At 38.2% G+C, this 21,593-nt stretch overlaps 1 protein-coding gene across 2 annotated transcripts in view; it reads left to right on the forward strand.

Moving 5' to 3' along the window:
- The first annotated feature begins 299 nt into the window (after positions 1-299).
- Positions 300-21,593, forward strand: part of LNPK (lunapark, ER junction formation factor) — a 42,887-nt gene continuing 21,593 nt past the window's right edge. Inside the window, exons 1-8 of one of the 2 annotated variants that reach the window (XM_059476203.1) lie at positions 300-380; positions 4,176-4,257; positions 5,498-5,542; positions 6,716-6,903; positions 10,187-10,245; positions 13,455-13,495; positions 19,628-19,708; positions 19,795-19,846. In XM_059476203.1, coding sequence (XP_059332186.1) covers positions 4,231-4,257; positions 5,498-5,542; positions 6,716-6,903; positions 10,187-10,245; positions 13,455-13,495; positions 19,628-19,708; positions 19,795-19,846 — 493 coding nt within the window. In that variant the 5' untranslated portion in view covers positions 300-380; positions 4,176-4,230. The remainder of the gene's footprint in view (positions 381-4,175; positions 4,258-5,497; positions 5,543-6,715; positions 6,904-10,186; positions 10,246-13,454; positions 13,496-19,627; positions 19,709-19,794; positions 19,847-21,593) is intronic. The other variant, XM_059476204.1, reaches the window with a different exon arrangement.

The following is a 21,593-nucleotide window of genomic DNA, read 5'->3' on the forward strand; positions in this document are numbered from 1 at the left end:
CGGGACACCGCCCGGGCCGGGCCGCGAAGCGCGGCGGGAGCGGCGCATCGGCATGCCACGGCCCGGTCGGGTACCATCCGGTACGGTCCGGAGCGGCACGGCCGGGTACAATACGGCACTGCACGGCCGGGTACAATACGGCACTGCACGGAGCGGAGCGGGCAGCGTAGCGCAGCAGCACCGCCCAGCCCCGCCACAGCCGCCGCCCGCCCGGAGCGCGGCCCGGCCCCGCCCCGCCCCGCTCCAGCGCGCCCCGCGGCAGCGAGGCGCTGATTGGCTGCGGCGGCCGCGCGGGGCCTGGTGGGAGCAGCGCCCGGGCGCCGCGCTCCTCCTGCGGCGGCGTTGGCGGCGGGCGGGATGCGCGGCCCGGCCCGCGGCAGGTACGCGATGGCGGGGGATGCGCGGCCCGGCCCCGAGCGGCTCCGCGGTGGGACAGGGGCGCGGGGGGCGGGTGAGGGGCGCCCGGCGCTCCCCATAGGAGCACTCGGGTACCGGCCCGGGGCGCGAAGCGGAGCAGAGCGGCAGGTGCCTCCTCCCTCTCTCCCTCTCCCTGCGGGCAGCGGGGCGGGGCGGGCCGCGGTGCAGCCTCGGAGGGGGAAGCCCCCGGCTGCGGGAAGGGCGGCGGGCGCCGGGGCGGAAGCGGGGGGCGCTGCGGGTGTGGCGGCCGGGGAGCTGGGGCTCCGCTGACCTCCGGCTGCGCCCTCGGGAGCCGGGGGCTCCGCTGACCTCCGGCTGCGCCCTCGGGAGCCGGGGGCTCCGCTGACCTCCGGCTGCGCCCTCGGGAGCCGGGGGCTCCGCTGACCTCCGGCTGCGCCCTCGGGGAGCCGGGGGCTCCGCTGACCTCCGGCTGCGCCCTCCCGGCCCGCCGGGCCCGCACCGGCCGCCCCTCGCGCAGCCCGCTGGGGTTGGGTTTCAAAAAAGAGCGCCCGACCCACCCACTTCTCGCTCCGGCGCTGTGCAGTCCGTGTGGGAGCTAATTTGCGTTTTTAATTAAAGCTCTGCAAAGCATAGGACTTTTGGGGGATGTTTGCAGACGGAAACAGCCGAAAGTGAAGTTTGAATGGAAGAAAGTTTAGTGTTTTGTTGTAACTGAGGCGTCCTAGGACAGGCTGGCAGTAGGTGGTGGGTGATGCTCCTGGTTCGGTTTTGCTTGTTTCCTTGTCCGCTCAGCTGGAGAAACTTTTTATGGTCACAGTGGAAGTTTCTGAGGTCAGTAAGTTTTGAGCAAACTGTGAGCAGAACTAGAGATTCAATTTGAATGGTAGAAGTTTTGTTCTTTGTAGTGGTAAATATCTAAAAATACTTACAGAAAGTGGAATGACTAAGTTTGTGAAAAAGGCCTATTTGAAAAGCATTGCCCATTCCTTAAGGGGAGAGGTCTGTATGACTGTATGCAAGGCCTTGATTACAAGTTTCTAACTTCCTTCTTTTTTCTTGTAGTATGTCTTCTCTTGATGTTATTCAGTCTTGAATTTCAGCATGCCAGTTATTAAAATTTACTTGGGAGACTGAGTTTTTGGGGAACTTTTAACCTGTAAAACATTAACAAGCCTGAAGAAATTTGAGACTGACTTGATAAAAGTGTAATGAAATCATGAAGCTATTTTCTCCACCTGGGTGGATGGGCGTGGATGTCTTAGTGGCTTTTTGCCTCATTCAAAGAAGATGCTTTTCCTGCTCTGGTCTCTTAGTCTGGCACTTCTGCTTTTTAATAAATAACTTAAATGTTTTGGGAGTAGAGAAGCTGCTATGAATATTTTTTTGAGAGAGTCAGGTAATAAAATTGGTAGTAGTGTTTTCTTAAGCTTGTCTGTTCGGTGTTTTTAGTGCTTATTTTGTCAGTTTTAAGCCTAGGACATGTTGCAGTTATCTTACTTGTGTATTGCATCAGTGATAATGTGTGTGGAAATAAGTCCAACTGCTCTACTGCTTAGTCAGTGAAATGCACAGCTCAGTGCTAGAGTGCAGTCCTCAGGAGGGAAAAGTCCTGTGCAATAATTTGTTGTTTAGGGCATGGGAAGGAAGTAGCTTGTGGATGATCTCTTGCCATGAGGAGTAGAATAGATATTAGTGGTAGGTATGTGGAGTGGCAGGTGAGGAGGGAGGAGGAGAGCTTGAAGCAATTGAAGACAAATTGAAGACAATTTGTGTTGTCATGTCAAGAAGGAGAACATCTGAGGCACTCCATAGTAATCATAGAAAATTTTCCACCTCCTCACTGAGGATTCAGTGGCTAAACTGTAAGTGTGAATCTAGTGGCCCTAATCCCTTAATACCTCTTTGGGGAAGGGTTTTGGTAGTATTGCAGACTTGCAGAGCAGCATCTGTGAAGCCTGTCATCATCACAGCTCCTGTAAAATCAGGTGCATAGTGACACTTGTCAAACCCGTTTCTCTTCCAAGTGTTTACCAGATATTTAAAAAAACCTTGTGTAGCAATAGCACTGTGAACGTGTTATTGCTATAAGTCAGAGTCACCAGTAGCTCATGGATAATTTGTTCCCAAAAGATCCTCTAACACTTCCAGCGGAGAGGTTCTCACATTATGGTTTGAAGGAAAGTGGCACACACAAAGGCCATGTGAGCATCTCTGTGTCTCTCTGTGTGCACAGCTGAGAGCCACCGTTTCTCCTAAGGGCAGTGGCAATGCTAGGGAAACAAGCCAGATTTGGGAGCCTTGTGCTGGCTTTACAGACTTCTCAATTGGCTATTTGACACAGTATCTTCATTGCAAAACAATGTAAAGGCTGTGTGTCTGTAGAAATAGCTGGGAAGAAAGTGTAGGCTCAGATCTACTGCAATACCCATCATGCAAAAGCTCACCTGTGTCTGTAGAGTCACAGTTGTGTAAAATTCTTGGTGTTAGATTGTGTGTTTAAAAGAAAAGACTGCAGTTTTACTGAGGTGAGTTGCTGCAGTAGTGATTATTTTGAGAATTTGTTCGAGTCCAAGGGGTAATTGCTTTTTCTGTATCTCAGCCCTTGGTGCTACTCATTTGGCAGCAGTAGAGCTGATTTGCCCATCTGTTCTAGCTTTGTTCTCGTGGCATTTCTGATATGGATTTCCTTATCTTTGAGGGATGGTTTCTGAAGCCAGTGGGGCCTATAGTTCTGAAGTCCTTGGCTTTCTTAAAAGGCGGGGAGTTTGCCAGACTGCAGCAGTGTTTGTGGTAGTGAGCAGTGCGTATCCTATACATATGAAGTTGCTCTAACAGCCTTAGACAATTTTTTCCATCCAAAACAAATTTGGATTGAAATGTATCTTTCCATTTTTGGCCAAAGGAAACTTAATAAGCAAGATAATGATCGCTTATATTTCTGTCTAGCTAGATCACTGCTTTGTTTTAATAAGTGTTAGCGTTTCATTCCAGAATGGAAAAGGTTTGAGTCCTGGCTGGGTTTGAGCATTAGTTTACTGTCAGGGTTGTTTTGAACTGGTTACTTTTTTGTTAAATAGGTAAAAAAACTTGTATATTAATTGGATGGAGAGAAAGTCTGCATCCTAAGGTTCAATTGATTCAACTATCTTCAAATGGGAAGTTGTTACAATTTTCTTTCAGGAGCTTAGACCCAGATCATCAAATTAGTGTTGTTCATGGGTTCCAGGCTTGTGTGGGGTGAGGTGAGCTGCTCTTGCCCCTTTGGAATTGTTTTAAGAGTCATTTGATGTGCTGATGACTGCCTTGTGAGTTGTGCAGGGAAGATCTGCCAATGTAGTGCTTTTGTACAGCAAGTGAAATCTTTGAAACTGGTTCTTTGAACTTAAAACTGAGCACACAGCATATTCTTGTTGGTGAGAGCATGAAAAAGAAATAGATTTGAGAAATTTTCTCATGAACAGGATGAGATGTTAATAGGGTGTTAATGCTGAATGCCTAGAGTTGCAACTAAAAGGGAATACTGAGTTATGCTCAGGGGCAGCTGAGGAAATAACTGGAAATCAGTATCTTAAATAATTGTGCCCAATACTAAGTTTTCAAAATTGTTTTTCTGCTGGAGTGTTTTGGTTGCTCTTTTTGCACTTCATTTGTGCCTGTGTTTTTGAGAATTCTCTGCTAGTAGATAGCTAGACAATGGCATTATACAATACTTTGATTTCTTAAGATGTTGGAATGAATTTGAGAATCTTTGGTCATGTTGTTAGATTACTCCTAAGTGCTTAATGCTTTATTTCTAGCTGTGAATTCTTGTAGAAGATTGATAGCTCTGCCAACATTTGTCCACAATAGAAGATGGGTGGATTAATTTCAAGATGGAGGGTAAGTAACATTGTGTAACAATGTAATAACCTTTAGTCCAGAAGATGGGAGTATCTAGGACATGTTGACTATTAATGCTGGCTGAATGCTAGTGCTGAACTTTTCCTGTGAGTATGTCATTAAAAGTCCAGTAGTGAGAGATATCATGACCAAAAGTATTCTTTGCTAAATCACTAAGCTGTGAAACTCTGCTGTTGTCTTTCATTTCCTTTGCAGTACCAGTCTGGCACTGGCTTGATTAACTAAAAAAAAAAAAATACAGTTTTAACTCTTTCTGTATATCTAAATACTTTTGTTGTGCATCATTGGGATAGAAACTGCAGCATCTGTGACTTGACAGCTTGGTGACTTAGATAAAAATGGGTATGTGCAGAAGCATTTCTGGCTGTTTTAACAAATGGTTTGGTAGCTACTTAATCCTGTACAAGTCTGTCTTCCACTCTGCTTTATTGGTTGTTGAGTGGTGTACTGAGTTTATGAGGAAGAAGAGGCATGAGGTTTCTGACTACTCTCCTGGCAGGTGTGAGTTGCTTGAGTCTAGGTTTGCCTTTGCTTATTAGCAGTTGACTGCAGTCTTCCCTACAAAACTCCATTAAAGGTGCAACTTCAGGTGGAGTGTCAGTTTTGTGTAATAGAAACTCACTTTCAGGGTGATGCAGTGTGAGCTGTGGCTTTTGAATTTGTAGTGTGAAGGGTGGAGAAAGATTGTGGTGTGATAATTCTCAGAAATTAGGAAAGATTTCTAGAAGGTGGATTTCCAGGTGCTCCTATAGGGAATTTTACTGGTGATGGCAGCTCTTATTTGCAGCTGCTTATGATTTATTTACACCATGTGTCCTTATATGGGATGAATAGTAGTAAAAAGCTGGAGTACTCAGATTAGGGCTTCCTCTATATTCTCTGTGTTTTGCCTATTTCTGCCACTCATCAATTCTGTTCTTGTTTTGCTTTCCACCTACACATTCATTATTGCTGTAGAAGCATTATAGATTTTCATTTTTTGTGATGTAGGAGAGGAGCTTTCAGGTTAGAGTAATGCCAGCTGTAAAATAGTGATTCATTACAATCCTTTTTATTTGTCACGCTAAAGTAGGAAAACTTCTTACCTTTATGTAAAATAGATAATTTATTAATTTATTATGAGTATGTCTTTTTGTTGGGAAACTGTTAATGTACAGTAATCTACAAAATACTGAGTTTTTAAAAGTGAGATTAATATCTTTGTTCTTTCCCTTGTAAGCAGGCAAAGCCTTCCACTGTAGAAGTATTAGAGAAAATAGATAAGGTATGTGTTTGCTTTTTTGGTGTTTTCTTTGATTTTTTGTTTAGAAAATCCTTTTTGCTGTCATATATTTCTTTCTCATTAGGTAAAATACTCTCATGAAATTTTAAATTATTTTGGTAATTATTCCAGTAGTAGAGATTCTGCACATCAGAGAAATTGTTATAATTTTTCCCCTTACTGTTTAGTCATTTAAAAAATACCAATACTGTATAATAGATAGTGAGAAGCTGCAGGGCAAGTATTTATTTAGAGAGCCTGAAATGGGAATGGATATGAAGCCGCCTTGATTACACAATTCAGTTATAACTAATTGTTAAAGTCCCCTCTAAAGGAAAATGTCACTAATGCAAGTTCCATTCATCAGGTTGATTGGAAAAGCTTCAGTGTATGGTTTTATGTGTACAAGTTTTAACTGTAGTGGTAGTAAGTTAGGTCAGGGGCAGAATAACTGGATAGTAATCAATTGTTCAGTAATCAATTGTGATTTTTCACCAGCATTTGTGACAGATGTCCGTACTCTGTGGGGAAATTAACTTTTGAAATATACTGTTGATATTTTTGTTTTCCTTTTAATGAAGCTGTGAGTACTTCTGTTGTCACTTGAAATACAGTCAGAATGGTTAACATAGCTGAGCATTGCTCCATCATTTATTAATATACCATCATAGAGGTGTTCATGATTTCACTCTTAATGTGAGAAAAGTACTGAAAGGAAAACAAGTAAAATGGTGGAGAGGTTCCAGCAATTTGCCATGTTAGTAGAAAAGTGTCAGAGATATTTAACATTCCACAGGTACCTGATGAAAGCTTTAGAATGCTGAGTATGCTTAGTAGTGACTTCTGTGATAGTAAAGACTGCCATGCATAAGATTCTGGTATTTTTCACTTCTCCCAAATATACTAATGCATTACAAATGTGAAAAAGTGCTGATTTTTAACTTTTCTTAGCAATTGCTAGTAAGGTGCAAGTGGCCCATATCATAGCCTTATTAGTATGGAGTATTTATGCTGTGAAAGTTATCTTTGGGCCAATATTGTCATTTATCAAAGAACTGCTTGACTTTTCTAATCAAGTATCAGACTGATAGGGCTGATTTTAGCAGACATTTAAAGGCGGCTTAGTAAAACCTCTTACTAATTGCACTAATAAGGCTGAACCCTGTTTATTTGCAGGAAATACAGACATTAGAAGAATTTAGAGAAAAAAATCAGAGGCTACAGAAACTATGGGTTGGAAGGCTTCTTCTCTACTCCTCAGTTCTTTACCTTATTACTTGCTTAATTGTATATTTGTGGTGTCTTCCTGATGAATGGACAGCAAGGCTGACAATGACACTTCCGTTTTTTGCATTTCCATTGATGTAAGTAAATATGCCTTTTTTATTTTCTAACTGCTGTCTCTTTGATAAAAGGAGATGGAAAATACATCTCAGCAGGGGTTTGAGTTTGCTTTGACAATCCTTGAGATGTCATAACTTGCTGAATTTTTTCTTCTAAAATAGATTCAAGTAGGTAGGCAGACACTTTCTTTGAGGGGAATGTGTCTTGTGGGTCTGGGTTTAGTATAAAGCTAGGTCTTATCATCAAAAGATAATAGCATCCAAAGTTACTTGGCTTATCAAAATTATGCTGGGGCTAGAGAGCTGTGTCTGAACAGCTGTAAGGTAATGTAGTATATGCACAAGGGTTTTGTTTTTACTCTGTTTCTTGGGTTTTGTTTTAATTGCCATTTGAGAAGTAACATTACTATACAGAAGTAACCAAAGGTATGTTATCTACATGTAAAATATAGTGTATAAACCTGGAAAAAATACAAGAATGAATGGAGGAACTTACTTTATGTGTTAGGTGACTTTTAACACAGAATGGACTTGAAAAGTTGTCACCCTAAGTGTGTTGGAAACTACTTTTACATAATTAGCTGTTTTTCTGGAAAATCACTGACTGTATTCTTCAACAAGAAAATATACAAACTTCATTGTATGTGAACTGGAGAAAGTATTGCTACATGTTTGTTCCACTGAGCTGATTGGCTGCTTGTCCTGATGAGTGGCTTTTGTTGTCTAAGAAATCCACTTTTCTAAAGGTAACAAAAAGGGCTCCCATCTCACTGAACAGCTGCTTTGCTGCCTTCCCTTCCTCCAGACCATCAGGGAGGGTGAGAGCAGCCTACTGAGCATCTTCCCTAACAATGGGGAGCATGGTGCATTTACTGATTTGCTGAAATGATCATAAGTACTTCCATTTTTACAGCGCCTCTGTATGAAGGCATGGTTTGTAGATGCCCTAGCTTTAGATGTGAAGGCAAAGTCAGAGTAAATATTTGAGACTTTGCAAGTTTGATGAGCATAATGTAACACATGGAAAACCCCCAAGGTGAAGATGGTGTTTGTATGTCATTATTTGTAATATACTGATATATTGCTGTTGTGTACTCCTGTGGAGAAAATACATGGGCAGCAGGATCTTGACTGGAAAGGATTAATATAGAAATTAGAGCTCAAATTAATCTTTGGCAGCAATATGAATTAATTTTGTTCTTAAGGACAAGCATTTTAAAGTCTTTGTTGTTAGTGTGTGAGGCTTGTTCGTGCCGATAGGAAAGGCTTGTAAAAGGGGAAGTATTACCAGCCTCCTTTCACATAGATGTGTTAGAATTAGTATAGAAATGAAAGCTTTTATTATTGAAGGTGATGGCTTCTTGTGCTGTGGTTTGAATTTACATGTTGGACTTTTATTCTCTAGTTTGTCCAATTCTGCTTATTTTTCTCAAGATGGCTCTCTGTAAAATTCAGATTTAGATGTCAGCTTACTAGCACTTAGAATCAGTCTGTTGTTCTCTTATGACTTGCAACTGTTTATCAGATTTTTTTTTTCCCTTAAGTTATTCCCCTTCAGCTTTTTTTGGCAGATATGAATGGCAAGCAGCTGCCAGCTTGTCTTTATTCTCGGTCAAGAGGTGACTCCATGCTGAATGCCTGGTGCCACCCAGTAATAGCTCTGGAGATTTTTCAGACCTAATCAAACTGGAGTATGTCTGCCTTTTCCAGCTTGCAGTCAGTCACCAACTTATTTCTGCCTTAGGTCAGTCCCTCAGGGTCTCAGCAAGTTATGGATGTTGGAAGTGCAAGTTAAGTTTTAGGAATAGAACGTCATTAATTTTAAATGTATACTGAAATATTTGAAAAGTTGAAGAAATATGTTAGCATTTTAGAAGGGTGCTCTTCTTGAGCTGATTTTTATTTGAAATAGTTTTAATTTGCATGTTCTGATTTTCAAAGAAATATATTTTCTTTTTTGTAAAATTGGTTGAAATGATCCCCTATTAAACTTCTGTTTCAGATTTCTTACAGAGGAAATGCTTTTTTATTTAATGATGTCTGACTTACTTCATATTTAGAATACAGCTTTAGGTAGAAGACTATTAAGCATACATTTAAAAAGAAATAATACTTTTGCCTTTGTAACAAGGTATTTAAGGCAATTTAAACCCTCTAAACATTTATTTCTTCTGGTACTTTAGAAATACACATTTTGTGTTGTGTTAGTGGATAAATCCACCTGTATTGTTAGATCAGTTATTATAGCACACCTTTGAACATGGGATACTTAAACTTCTTTGTTTCTCTTACCTTGGATAGGCTGCTCTCAGATTCCAGATACCTCATCCAACTTGCCTGACTTGGGCTGTGTTGTTAATACTTGAAGGCATTTCTGACTGGGCAGCCATTGTATAAATACAGAAGATGTTCTTATGAATTAAGTCATTATGAAAGCTCTTAGAGCCTTTTGCCTGCTTTCTTATGCATGCTTTTAATCAGATAACTTTTCTAGCCTTTAAGATTGTTTTTTTTTCTTAAATGAAGCATTGCTAGTTTAGGCTCTATTATTTAATTAACGTTAGGAGGGTTTTGGATGCTTGGAATGGCTTGGTGGATGAGGTTTGCCACTTGGCTTAGACTGAATAACTTACCAGGAGAAGTGTCAGCTTAATATTAGAAGCACTTCTAAGCTTTTAAACAAATGAAGTCCTGATGATTGCAAAGAGACCTTTCAAATGTAAAAGGGTCATAGATCAGTTTAACTTCATCTTGGTGTAAACTGCTCCAGCTAAGTCAGCTGAAACCCTACAGACACTGAGCAGACTGAGGCTTCTCTAAAATCACCAGGACTTGGGTCAGTTAATTCTGCTTGGGAGAGCATTTGTACAATAGCTCTATCACATGGTTTTCATTGGTATTAGAATTCTTCCCATAAATCTCTTGGGCCTTAATTTTGGGTCTGAACTGGTAAGTTTCTTTTTTTGGATAAAATGCCTTATTAATCTGTCAAATAAGAAGTGATGACTAAGTAAATTTCAGCTGAACATTTTTTAGCAAGTGATGATATTGCTGCTGCTTTAGTATTTCTGCCTTAAGTAACAGTTAATTTCAATTGAAAAGATGCTTTATTTAGAGCAATATTGATAGCTTGTTGACAAGGTGCTAATTTATTTTTTACTTTTTTATATGAATAGTGTTTGAAGGTTTTTGTCTGTATTTGTGAAATAAATCTCATCTGCTAAATGTTGTTTGCTAAATGACTTCAGAAATGGTTACTGTAATATATTTTAATTAATGTAATTCTTCTTTTTTTTTTCTAAAGAATCTGGTGTATAAGAACTCTGCTAATTTTTTTCTTTTCCAAACGGACAGAAAGAAATAGTAAGTACTTTTTTCTTGTGTTTTATTTATTTTTTAAATATGTAGCTAGTTGAGGATAATGCTTGCTGTGATAATAGAAATGCTTTGGATAATTTGGCTTCCAGGAGGACAAGGGTAGCCTTTTAGTTGATACTGAAATTAGTAGTATTAGCTAAATTTTTTCTACCACATAGTTCATGAAAGAGCAGGAAGGAAACTGCTTAATCTTTCACTTCACTTATAAAATGGTGCTAACTTTCTCCTGTCTTTGCATGTGTCAAATGTGGAATGGAATAAAATATGATGTAAAAGTAGGATCAAGGGGAAAGGAAGTATAAACAGTAGTAGTAGTTCCCTTGATACTTGCATCTCACAAGTATTCCAGCAGTCATCTGTTATCCTTATACAAAAGGGAAGAGATTTATAGCAGATATGTCTAATTTATTTGTCAGGATATCTTTTCTCTCCCAAGTTCTCCAAAGCATACTTATGTTTTCCTGAGTGGGAAAGGTATAAGTGGGTTTTTCTGCTTTTTTGAGAGCTAAGGAAAATTGGAAGTCATGTAACAAAACCGAGAAGTAATGGAGGATTTCAAATATATATAAAAAGTTGTTAAATTTTGCATTAGAATGAATCTGCATGCTATTTAAAAACAGCATCTGTGGCACTTGTCTGCAGTAGTTAGAATTCATTTGAGACTTTCCTTGAAAGCAGTCTAGCCTGTAACAATATCTCATGGTGATGTGAGCAATAATACAGGCAAACCTCAGTGTTGCACTGTGTTTTATGACTTGCAGAGCAGCATGATGTATTTAATTTGTGACAGCTTACAAGTTAAACATCACTTTTAGAATTTTTCTTAAACTGAATGTTTGCATTTGATATGCAAGCACAGAACATACATTTTTATGTAGAAATAAAATTGTCCATATATTCTGTGGTGCTGTGATTCATTTCTAAGGTGAAATGAATGATTTGCATTTCATGGCTGAATAAGAAAAAAAGTATATTTTTCTACTTTGCTAAAATGTCTTTATTGCTGTTTTGAGCATACTGGCAAGTCTGGTGCTTTTGTTGAACCTGTGTTTAAAGGGTTTAGTAGATGATAGAACATGCCAAAAGGGATTATTCCTGTGTGCTTCCAGAGACTGGATGAAAATGAAGTGTTTTACCTCAGAGATAAAAGTCCTATATTTGAAAAAGAAAAATCGAATGTAGGATTGAAGCAGTAAAGCAGGAGAAAGCATAGCTGAGAGAGCAAACTATCAAACAAGTGGCTCAAAACCAAATTTTTATTCTGGGATAAGTTAGTGTAACATACTGAGACACTGGAGGTGGTTATTTAATGCAGTAAAGCTCTGTGCTGGATAATCAGTATACACCAGATTTGGGAAGGATGCTGTGAATGAAGAAAATTTGTGGCTAGACTCCAGGGAAGGTGATGCAGAGAGATGATGGAGTTTCAGTTTTTAGGATTGGTCAGGCAAACAACTGTTAAAGATTTAGGCTGATCTGTCCCAAAGCTGGAGAAAATAAATGAGGTATATTGCAGGTGTTCACTTCTCTAGTATGAATTATTTTTTTTCTGTAGGTTTAATGCAGATGAGATATGTTGGTTTCTTGAGAGTACTTTGCAGTAATTGCCATTTGGCCATGCTTAAGGGGCAGGTGTTTCTTGAGGTTCTTCTTGGATACAGGAGGTGAAGTGATCAGAAGGAAACGCCCACACTTGAAACTGATGGCATTGCTTTTAGAAGGCTGTGCTTGAAGATGTTCTAGGCATTTCTGTACCAAAAGCACTTGCAGTTTCTTGAGCAACCATTGATAGCTGGCTGTATTCTGCTGCTTATTTGGTTTCATGGTACCACACTGCATTGCAATACATTTTAAGCTATTAATCTGTGGGGCAACATGTGAGGTTGTGTTTTAATATAAATGTAACATTTGGTGAGAAGAGGTACCTTAGTAATTTGCAGATGCACACTTTCTGGAATTATCCATCTTCTGTGGTCCATCCCAGGATTAAATGTTGTCTTTTTCCTTGTCCTATTTACAAATGGGGATGGTTGTAGTTACCCTTTTATTGTATAAATAATATAATTTCAAATATGTGCATGCCAGTTTTAGTATTTTGCACATTTAATGAAGAGGTGTATTTGATGGAAATGGATTTCTACATTCTGGAAAACGTCAAGTAATTATTTTTTTCCCTTTATTTTAAGTAGCAGTTTTCCTGAAGTAACTTTGAATGGTATGGAATACCATTTATAAATAGTAAAAATCCAAAAAAAAAGTGTTTAGTTTGGTTGAGTTTGTGTCTTGTAGTTCTGTGAAGCTTTTTCTGTCTTTAAAAATGGGTAAGAATAGGTATATTTTTACAGGAAGTAAGCTGCCAATGTTCACTAGAGCTGAGAAAGGGTAAAAAGTTGTACAGTGTATTGTTAAAATCTCTTGCTGTGAACAGAGGTAGTAGAAAGCTAATATGTTGAGAGAGCATCTTCTGCATTAGGTGATGGTTTATTACAGTGAGTTTTCTGTGAGTGTCAAGCTCCAAACATTGACTTTCAGGAAAATCCCATATGCATTTGGCCTTTCTTCTTTCTCTTCCTCTTACAGAGGTTAGCTGTTGTGCTAGACTGTTGCAACAGTCTCTTAACATTTAATAGAAAAATGACCTTCTGGTAGCTGTTCTTACAAAACTGGGGGCTTTGCTGTGGTCTGAGAATATGGAAAGGAGGAAATAGATTGAGCTTTGAAGCTTGGAATTGACCTGGCATTTGAAACTAGTATGTGTTAAGAGGTTTATGTGAAATACTGAAGCCAGTAAATCTGGTACTCAGATATGCTAATACTTAGACCTCAAGCTTTTCTCTGTATTTTGAGTCATGAGATTAAATGTATTTGGTCCATTGTTGTACCAGTTTTAATGTAGGTCAAAGCAGGGCACTGGCTAGAATTGGTTTGCTTAATGAGGAAATGGTACATAAAATTTTTTAATAGTTCTAACTGTAAAGTGATAACAGTGGGCTATAATTTATAAGCAGTTTCAGCATTTTAAGTGATTTATTTTCACATAAAAACTCTAGTTATTTTATACCAAGTTTACTGATGTTTAGAGTTGGTAGTGGTCAATGCATAATTTTTCCTGATATCTCAAGGTGAAATCAATGTTTGGAGTGTGCTGAAATGAATTTATATTTGAAAACTAATGTATAATGTCCTTCTTTTAGATGATGCGCTGGAAGATTTAAAATCCCAAAAGAAAAAAATAGTAAGTAAAACTTCAAGAAAATATGGTTGCTATGGTTCACTACCACTGGTGTATGCCAGATATTTGCACCAACCTTGATCAACAGTTAATCTCAGTAAGAAAAATTTAGGATGGACAAAATTCCAAGTCTTGGATGACTTGCCCTCTTTGTGGCGTTTGTGGCACTGGAAGCTGTTTCCTCTCTGTTTATTACTCCATAAGGAAGCTTGTTGGGAGAGGAAGCTGTTTTCTTACATGGTTGGCTTCACCTGCCTTGTAAGGCAAAATTTCAAAGCAGCCACAACCCAAACACTCTCTGCCCACCAATTCTACCTTGCCAAAGCAGCTCCTCCTCCCTCCAGAAATGCCAAAATTTTATTGTGAGGCTTTGTTATTAATGAATTTCCCAAAGTGTTCACCTCATACCTTCTGGATTTTGCCATTGTAGCTGAATTAATAAAAAACCCAGAACAAAGGTACCAAAAATGAGTTGGGTAAGAGTCTGGTATTGTGGCATGATTTATCACTTTTAAAATGTAGATGAAAGAAAGATAACCTGTAACCCAAGTATGTAATTGTCCTTTGGTAAAGAGGATTTTGCTGGTATTTAAATGGATGTGTCCTTTGCTCGTAGTGGTGCTACAAAGGTGTTTGAGAGACTTACATTTTCTAGGGAGGAAAGACATGGGCATGACAACAGTGTTAAGTTTATTTTATGAAAACTGCTTAACTGAAATCAGTTAATATTTCCAATTAACATAGTCATTTGGTAGCCTTAAAGCAAAAGTTCTTGAAGCAGAAAAGCACAGTGGAGAACGAAAGAGTTTTTGGAATCTTAAATGTAAAGTCTTCATTTCAGTTTAAGTTTAGTTTTTTGTAATCATGAAGATTTTTTTTTAATAGAACAACTAGTAACACTGAATTTTTGTGTGTGAGAAGCAATTAGGACAAAAGCCATAGAATAAAAGATTAGTCAGGAAAAACCTAAATGTGTATTTTGCATATGGAAAACATCAAAACAACATACTGTAGAAGAACCAAGATGAAACACTGCACAATACAAAAATGAAAAAACTGCATAAATACTTCATAGACAAGAATGAAATTATAGTGTAACTATGGAGAATTTAAGCCTGGAAGTATAAATTGCCATGAGTATATATGCTAGTCAAACTTTAATCATTAAAGACAAACTTATAAATGGGATTAGTGAAACTGAGTTCTGGGAACTCCAATAATGTGTAAGTCAGCTATTTTTTAGAGTCTGTGATTATCACATGATCTTGTGGGTGCCTTGCTCCTAGCAAGGAACCAGAACCAGAGGACTTCTGCAACCTCTTGAATCAGTGCAGTGTTAGTATTTTTTACTCAGAAGGTGGACCCGGGAGGTTCATCATAATTTAAGATATTCAATTAAGCATTAAAATCAGATAATTATACATGAAACAGAATGTGTTGAAATGAGCTGGAAGGGAATGCAGGTAACAAGAGAGAATATAATTAGTGTTGTAAATAAAAACACTGAATCAATTGTATTCTATAAAATTTCATTTTGGTAATACTCAGATTTGATTTTGTTTTGTTTGATTAACTTCCTTAAGAGTGCTTGGCTAATTTTTAGTAAAGCAAAAATCAAGTGAAATAATTGGGAGAGAGAGGATGTTTTTTCTTGTTGAATTCTGATTTGCTGGTGAGTTTGCAAATAGGATTAGTTACTAAGAAATTTACATTGTGGTTCTCAAAGTATTTAGGATAAGTAAATTATGTGTTTCCTGTTTATTTCTAATGCAAATTGTTGTCTAGGCACTGAGCCTGCTGCAGCACCTGTGCTTTTTCACTTTGCAGCTCAGCTACCTAATTGCTGGATAAATGTTACATTGAAGACAATTGTCCCTTTGAAAAATGTTACAGTAGGCTTGTGTTTTGCAGTTATGTGGCCCACCTTCTCCCTGCAGACATTGCTTGTGTGCTGAAGGGAGATAAGGTGGTTACAGGGCTTACCTGTAAATGGTGTGAGCTCCTCATCTGCTACAATGCCCTGGTGCATTTGCAGTGACTGCTCAGTGGAAATTAATTTCTGTCTAACTTATCTTCTGGCTTTGGTGACATAGTCATATGTATACTCATGTGGGTAAAATACTTGACAAATACAGATGCTTCATCTGGAAATTACCATTAGTTTTGTCTATCCTGTACTTTGACTCAAAGTTTGTATAATACTTCTCACAGAACTGACTATGCTGGTTTTCTCCTAGTGAATACTTCTCACAGAACTGACTATGCTGGTTTTCTCCTAGTGAATACTTTAAAGCTTGTTCAGTTATTAACTGGGGGTAGGGATGAAGTTCATCAGCTGTAATTAAGGCTCTACTTCAAGATACAACTTTGTTCCCTCCTTGATCATAAGGAGGGATGCTGTGGTTGTGTTTGTGACTGTTTAGCTGTGATTTTGGCCTCAGAGTTTCTCAGTTAATGAGGATGTCAGCCCTTAAGCCTGAGCATGGGTAGATGAGCAAGTTCAGAGGGTTAAGCATATTAAAGCAAGGGCACAGGACATGTATTAAGCTGATACAACTGGGAATTAGTGGAGAGTTTACCTGGATCCCATCTTAAAGATGGGATAATTCTTAGCCTGAGGACAAAGTTGTGAAGCTAGTATAGTAATTACCGAGCTAATTTTAGAATTAAACTTTGCTGAAGCTTACTCAGCTACTCTGAATACTAGGCTAAGTGTAATATTAGACTTTGACAGACTTCCAGGCCATTTCAGGTAAGAGTTTAGAAACTGCATGTGTTAATATAGGAAAAAATACCCAGCTATTCTGATTTCAAGACTGCCTTGGAGGTACATTAGTAATGGGGAAAAAATGCAGAATATGAGTTCTGTTACTCAAATTAATTACTCTTTAATCAACTTTGTCTTCAGCCTTCTAGGTGTAGACAACCATTGATATTTTCATAACTTTAGTATGTGATAAAAGCTCTGCTAGGAGTTGGTTCTTGTATAAGCCCAGTTTTGTCTAACTGGTTAGAGTACTGAAAATATGCAACTGGAAACTCAAAATACAGTTTAAAATCATATTTACTGACAAAGGGTCAGTTGCCTTGTTGGTTTTAATGTTGGCATGGATCTGCTCAGAGAATACTTAATTACTGTGACTTAAATGATGCATTTCCGATTTTAATGAAACTTTTGCTACATGTACTGGTATATTTTAAATGGTAAACTGAAATGAGTTTCATGGCTTTATGTGAATATTAACAAAGATCTCCTTGTAGTTGGAGGTAATTCCAACTATAATTCATAATTCCCAATTTATGAACTCATGTATGGTGAATAATGAGTGGTTTGCACCATGCCAGTACTTAAGTCTTTGGTTGCTAAATTGCCATTACAAGAAGCTTAAAATACATTACTCATACTATTCAGTTTAGGCAGCTGATGTCATTCCCACAGGAATTCTGTTTGGTTGCCTGTTGGGAAGTAGTTCATCCATACAATTGTTCATAGGAAGAGAATAGGGTGCCATGCTTCTTTATTAATATATGATTAATTCAATGAAAAAAATCATGCTTAATCTGGTATTACCTGTCTTAGAGAGTTCACTCGTGACTTGAGTTGCTCAGCATTATAATTTCATTGATAAGGATAGACTATGAGATAGCCCTTGGCAGAAAGTAGAAAATTATTTTGTAGGAGAAGTTTTGGATCTCAGAGAAGACTTCATTATGGAAAAAGAGTAACATGTTGAGCAATTTGCTGTGTTAGTGCTCAGCATCAAGTTAACCTTTCCAAGGTTATGCTTCCGGATGGTGAATGTTCCAGAAGTCAGTGTCTTGGTTTGTGTTCATAAATGAGCTTCCTGTGTTGGCAAAAAAGCCAGTTTTCTCTGCTATGCAAGCACAGAAGTAATATTTAAATTTTACACAAGCTCTTACTTTCCTCTGGTACTTACAATGATTTGCTCACAGTAAGTAAACTTGGTCCTTTTTGATTCTTTATTTGGTATTGTCAGCCAAATTTCAATTTATTTTAGAAAAGTATACTCTATTAGCGAAAGCATGAGAAATGTGGATATGCCTGTAGAAATCCTGACAATTTCTATATATTTTCAATAAATTTGTAAAGAGTCAGTTGTGATACTGAATTCTTGTTCAAATTTAGCTTTACTAGAATTTTAAAGCTATATATGAATTTCAAAATATGAAGAGTAACTTGTTGAATTATCCAAAAACTATGTGATGTGGAGGCTAACTTCAACATCTGAATCTTGTGGTGAGAATTGAATTATGTTTCAAAATAATGTTACTGTTTTTGCAAAACTTATGTATCCACAAATAGCTACTATACTATCTAATACTTCTGTGGCAAGAAGTGCTTTAGATAAAGAAAGTGTCAAGTGATGGTGGAGCATTCTGGTTTTTCTCTCCCCTAAAGGTCACTTTGTCCTGCAGAAAGTTATTACTCATTTTTCTCTTTGACTATACAGACAATAGTTTACATTTTATGTTCATTGATGTGAAGTGAATTGGGTTTTTGAAATTTTGATTTGGCAGACAAATACTAGCACTGACTGTTAAAGCTTCCCCACTTTGCTGCTTCACCTCACTAGCCTTACCCCTTTGTATAAAAGTCTGTCTTACAGTTTTTACTTCTGTAAGCAATAAATACTTTATTTTTCCTATTAGATCATTAATTCTGCTCTTATTGCACTGTGTGGTATTTGTTTTACGAAGTTAGTGGGTTAACTCCAAAGTGGTGCTGAAATACAAGTCTAGGAAATTGATTTTTACTTCCTTCTTCACTCCCTTTTGTTTCAACAGTCCTTAATTAACAGCCTGGATAGTATTCCTTGCCTCAAACTTCAAGAAATGTGTGGAGGAGTGAGTGTTAAATGAATACACAGTAGCCATTAAATGGAGTGAATTTTTATTTTGCTTCTGAGGTCTATTTGTAATCCTGAGGTCTGTCTAAATGCAAAACTCCTGCACAGTCTGTGGATGCACAATGGCTGAACCTTTAGTTTCTCACTAGCTAAATAATGGCATAAAATTCATGTTAACCTGCACCATTTGTTATTTTAGCAGTGATAAATGAGTTTGAGAGAATTTAATTTTTTGACCACTGACCTTTTCAGTGTTGCAGTTTATGCCAACAGCAAACTTCAGAACAAACAAAGTCTCCAGTTTTAGCTGAACATGGCCATTAGTCAGCATATCTAGGAAGAAAGGTCTGCTTAAGATACTGTAAAATGTATTATAATTTCTATCCATGTTAGGTATTTGTCATAACTTCAGCTATTTCAGTTTCATAGTTAAGCTGCTTCTGATGTTGGCTGTTAACCACTAAAATGATACTTTACTAGTGATTACTTTTTTTAATTAAGCCCATGTATTAGCTATAAAGCCACTTGAGTGCATTGTAAATAAAACGCTGTAATAATGAAGTGCTTTAATTGCACTCCCTAAAGTATGCATAGTTCTCAGTAAATTTTTTATTTAAATTCTTAACGTGCTCCTTTTTTCTGAAAAGCAGTTTGAATTGCTGTAAAGATGTAGATCCAGCCTTTAAAGTAATTTGAGCAAATTCCATGGCTGTTCTCTAGTTAGTGAGTTTTCACAGCATTTGCAGCAAGCTAATTGCTTCTGCTAATAAATAATCTAAAATCGATGCTGACAGCAGTTAATTGGCACAGGGACTTTATTCTGTAAAGCACTTGGCTAACGACCTTCCTTAAATTAATAGCATTAAGTGCTATGAGGAAATAAATCTAAGGAATTGCCTGTCATTTGCTTGTCATGTCTAATAACTTCCAATAATGATGGCTGATAGATTTTTGCACATTCCATTATTGAAGTTGGTGCTTGTAATTATTCTCCTCATTATATGTAAACAATTAGCAATATTTGGTGTTTCCTTGCAATAAAGCTGTTAAGTACAAGTAGTCCATTAGAGTTTGGAAACTATTTTTGAAAGCAAAATTTATTTTCCATTGAATACAACAAATCCTCAGGTATCTGGAAATGCTACTGGTTCATGAATGGGCTTTGCCTTTTGGTAACGTTGATTAGATGCTTCTAAATAGGAGGCTATGGTGGGGGGAAATACTTTGAAAAATTATCTATTGATGTGTGGAACCTTTCTGTTTCCAGCTTGAGGAAGTAATGGAAAAGGAAACCTACAAGAATGCTAAATTAATCCTTGAAAGGTTTGATCCAGAATCAAGTGCAAAGGTGAGTCTTGTTATTGATACTGATGTAATATGAAAGGTACTATGGAGCTGAGCATTCAGATAATGTTATTTATCATTAATTGGCAGGACACTGAACTACCATCTGCTGGAACATCTGCAACCCCAAGACCTGGACAAGGTAATAGCCCTGTAAAACGGGTGCTCTTTAGCATAGATACTCATCTTTCACAGCAATTTCTAGTCTAGAAGTCTGTCTATGATAAAATTTGTAGATCAATTGACCTCTATTTAGGGTTAATAGACTGTTCATTAGGCTATGCCCATTACCATTCTGTATTTTTCAGGCAAGGGATCTATTACTAAAGCCTGATGTTCTAGACAGCAGGATATTTAATGCTGCTTGATGTTAAAACTGAGAGAAAATGAACTTCTTGTGGCAAACTTGCGACTTTTCTAGAATCCTAAGGTGTGTTCAACTCCTGTGTAAGGTTCATTGACTTAGTTTTTCAATTGTGTTTCTATTTATGGCTAGTTAGACCTTTCCTAATGCAGTGCTTAAGCTACATCTATTTGGTGCCCAGAGAGGAATAAGAAGCTGGTGCATAGTTCAACTACTTTGTAGTTGCAAAGAGTGGACAGTTCTTTGCTGGTTTACATTGTTCCATTTAAAGGTGCCATTGAATAAAATAAAATAGAAAAGCTTGAATGTGTTTCAAGGAAGCCTTGTTTCTAGATTGCTCACACAACTTTCAAAATTCAACAGATCTCACACACAGTAGAATACTTACATTAAAAATGTGGTATTTTTGCAAATACTTATGCAGACAGACAGCTGTTAATTTTTGTTAAGGTTGAGTGTGAAATATGCTGTAGTTAAACTGAAAATGCTCGTATGAACACAGTATAAAGGCTGCCTGGTACTCTAATACTGAGGATTGTACTCTCACTTTAAGGCCAATCTTTGTCACTAATTTGCTGTTATAACCTGAAAGGGCTGATGCTCAAAATAAACTGCAGAATGTGATATGCATAGTTTTTCATGAAATACAGATTGGTTTAGTATTAGAATTGTCAACTTTGTGTTTAACTCTTGTGGGTAACCAAAATTCTATTTTTCCCATTTTTCACTCAAAGTACTTGTTTTGCTCAGTGCAGAGCACCTGGATTTACTAACAAAGGTGTTTATAAGCTGCATCATCAAATCCTCTGTTTTGTTCTTCTTGCTTAGCTTCAAATTGCCATGAAAATACTTTAAAACTATCCTTACTTGTTGACATTGACCGTGAAGAGTTGCAGCGCAGTACCTCAATAGTGAAGCTTTAATCTCTTCTGTTGTCTTAGACACAACAGCTTTTTTTCAAGTTTGCTCCTTACCTGTCTTTCCCATACTCCATTTCTGCAGCATTCATGGTTTTGTTCAGGCTGAAGGGCCATTCTGACACCCTGTTTTTTTCTCTGCCTTGATACAGCTCGTGGGTGGTTGCCAAGAATTCTCTGCTATACCTGTAATGTGTAGGTAGTCTGGTTTTAGCTCTTTTTAAACTCTTTGTAGAATTCATCCTTTCTTGAGCTATGTTAGAAGTCACTCCAGTAGTCCAGTAGAAGGGTGACAGATCTCTTAGCAGAATGCAAGTAACATTGACCAGGGGATGAAACTGCCTGGAAATGTGTTTCTATATAGAAATAAATTAAACAGTGACAAGTCTTTAGTCACTCTGGCTTTATGAAGAGAGAGCAGCACCAGTTTTGAAACTCCATAGGAAGTACATGACTGATCTCTTCCCCTCTACCTAGGCTGTGTAAGGAGCAGTGGTGAGAAGTGAGTTGGTCAGTGTCTGTGAATTAGTCTTGTGCATGTTGGGTTTCCAAAGTGTAGTGCCCCTGCTTTTGATCCAGTCAGACAACAGCAGATCAGCTGGATCCAG

Source organism: Ammospiza nelsoni, chromosome 7 (assembly GCF_027579445.1).
Source record: "Ammospiza nelsoni isolate bAmmNel1 chromosome 7, bAmmNel1.pri, whole genome shotgun sequence".
Taxonomy (NCBI): domain Eukaryota; kingdom Metazoa; phylum Chordata; class Aves; order Passeriformes; family Passerellidae; genus Ammospiza; species Ammospiza nelsoni.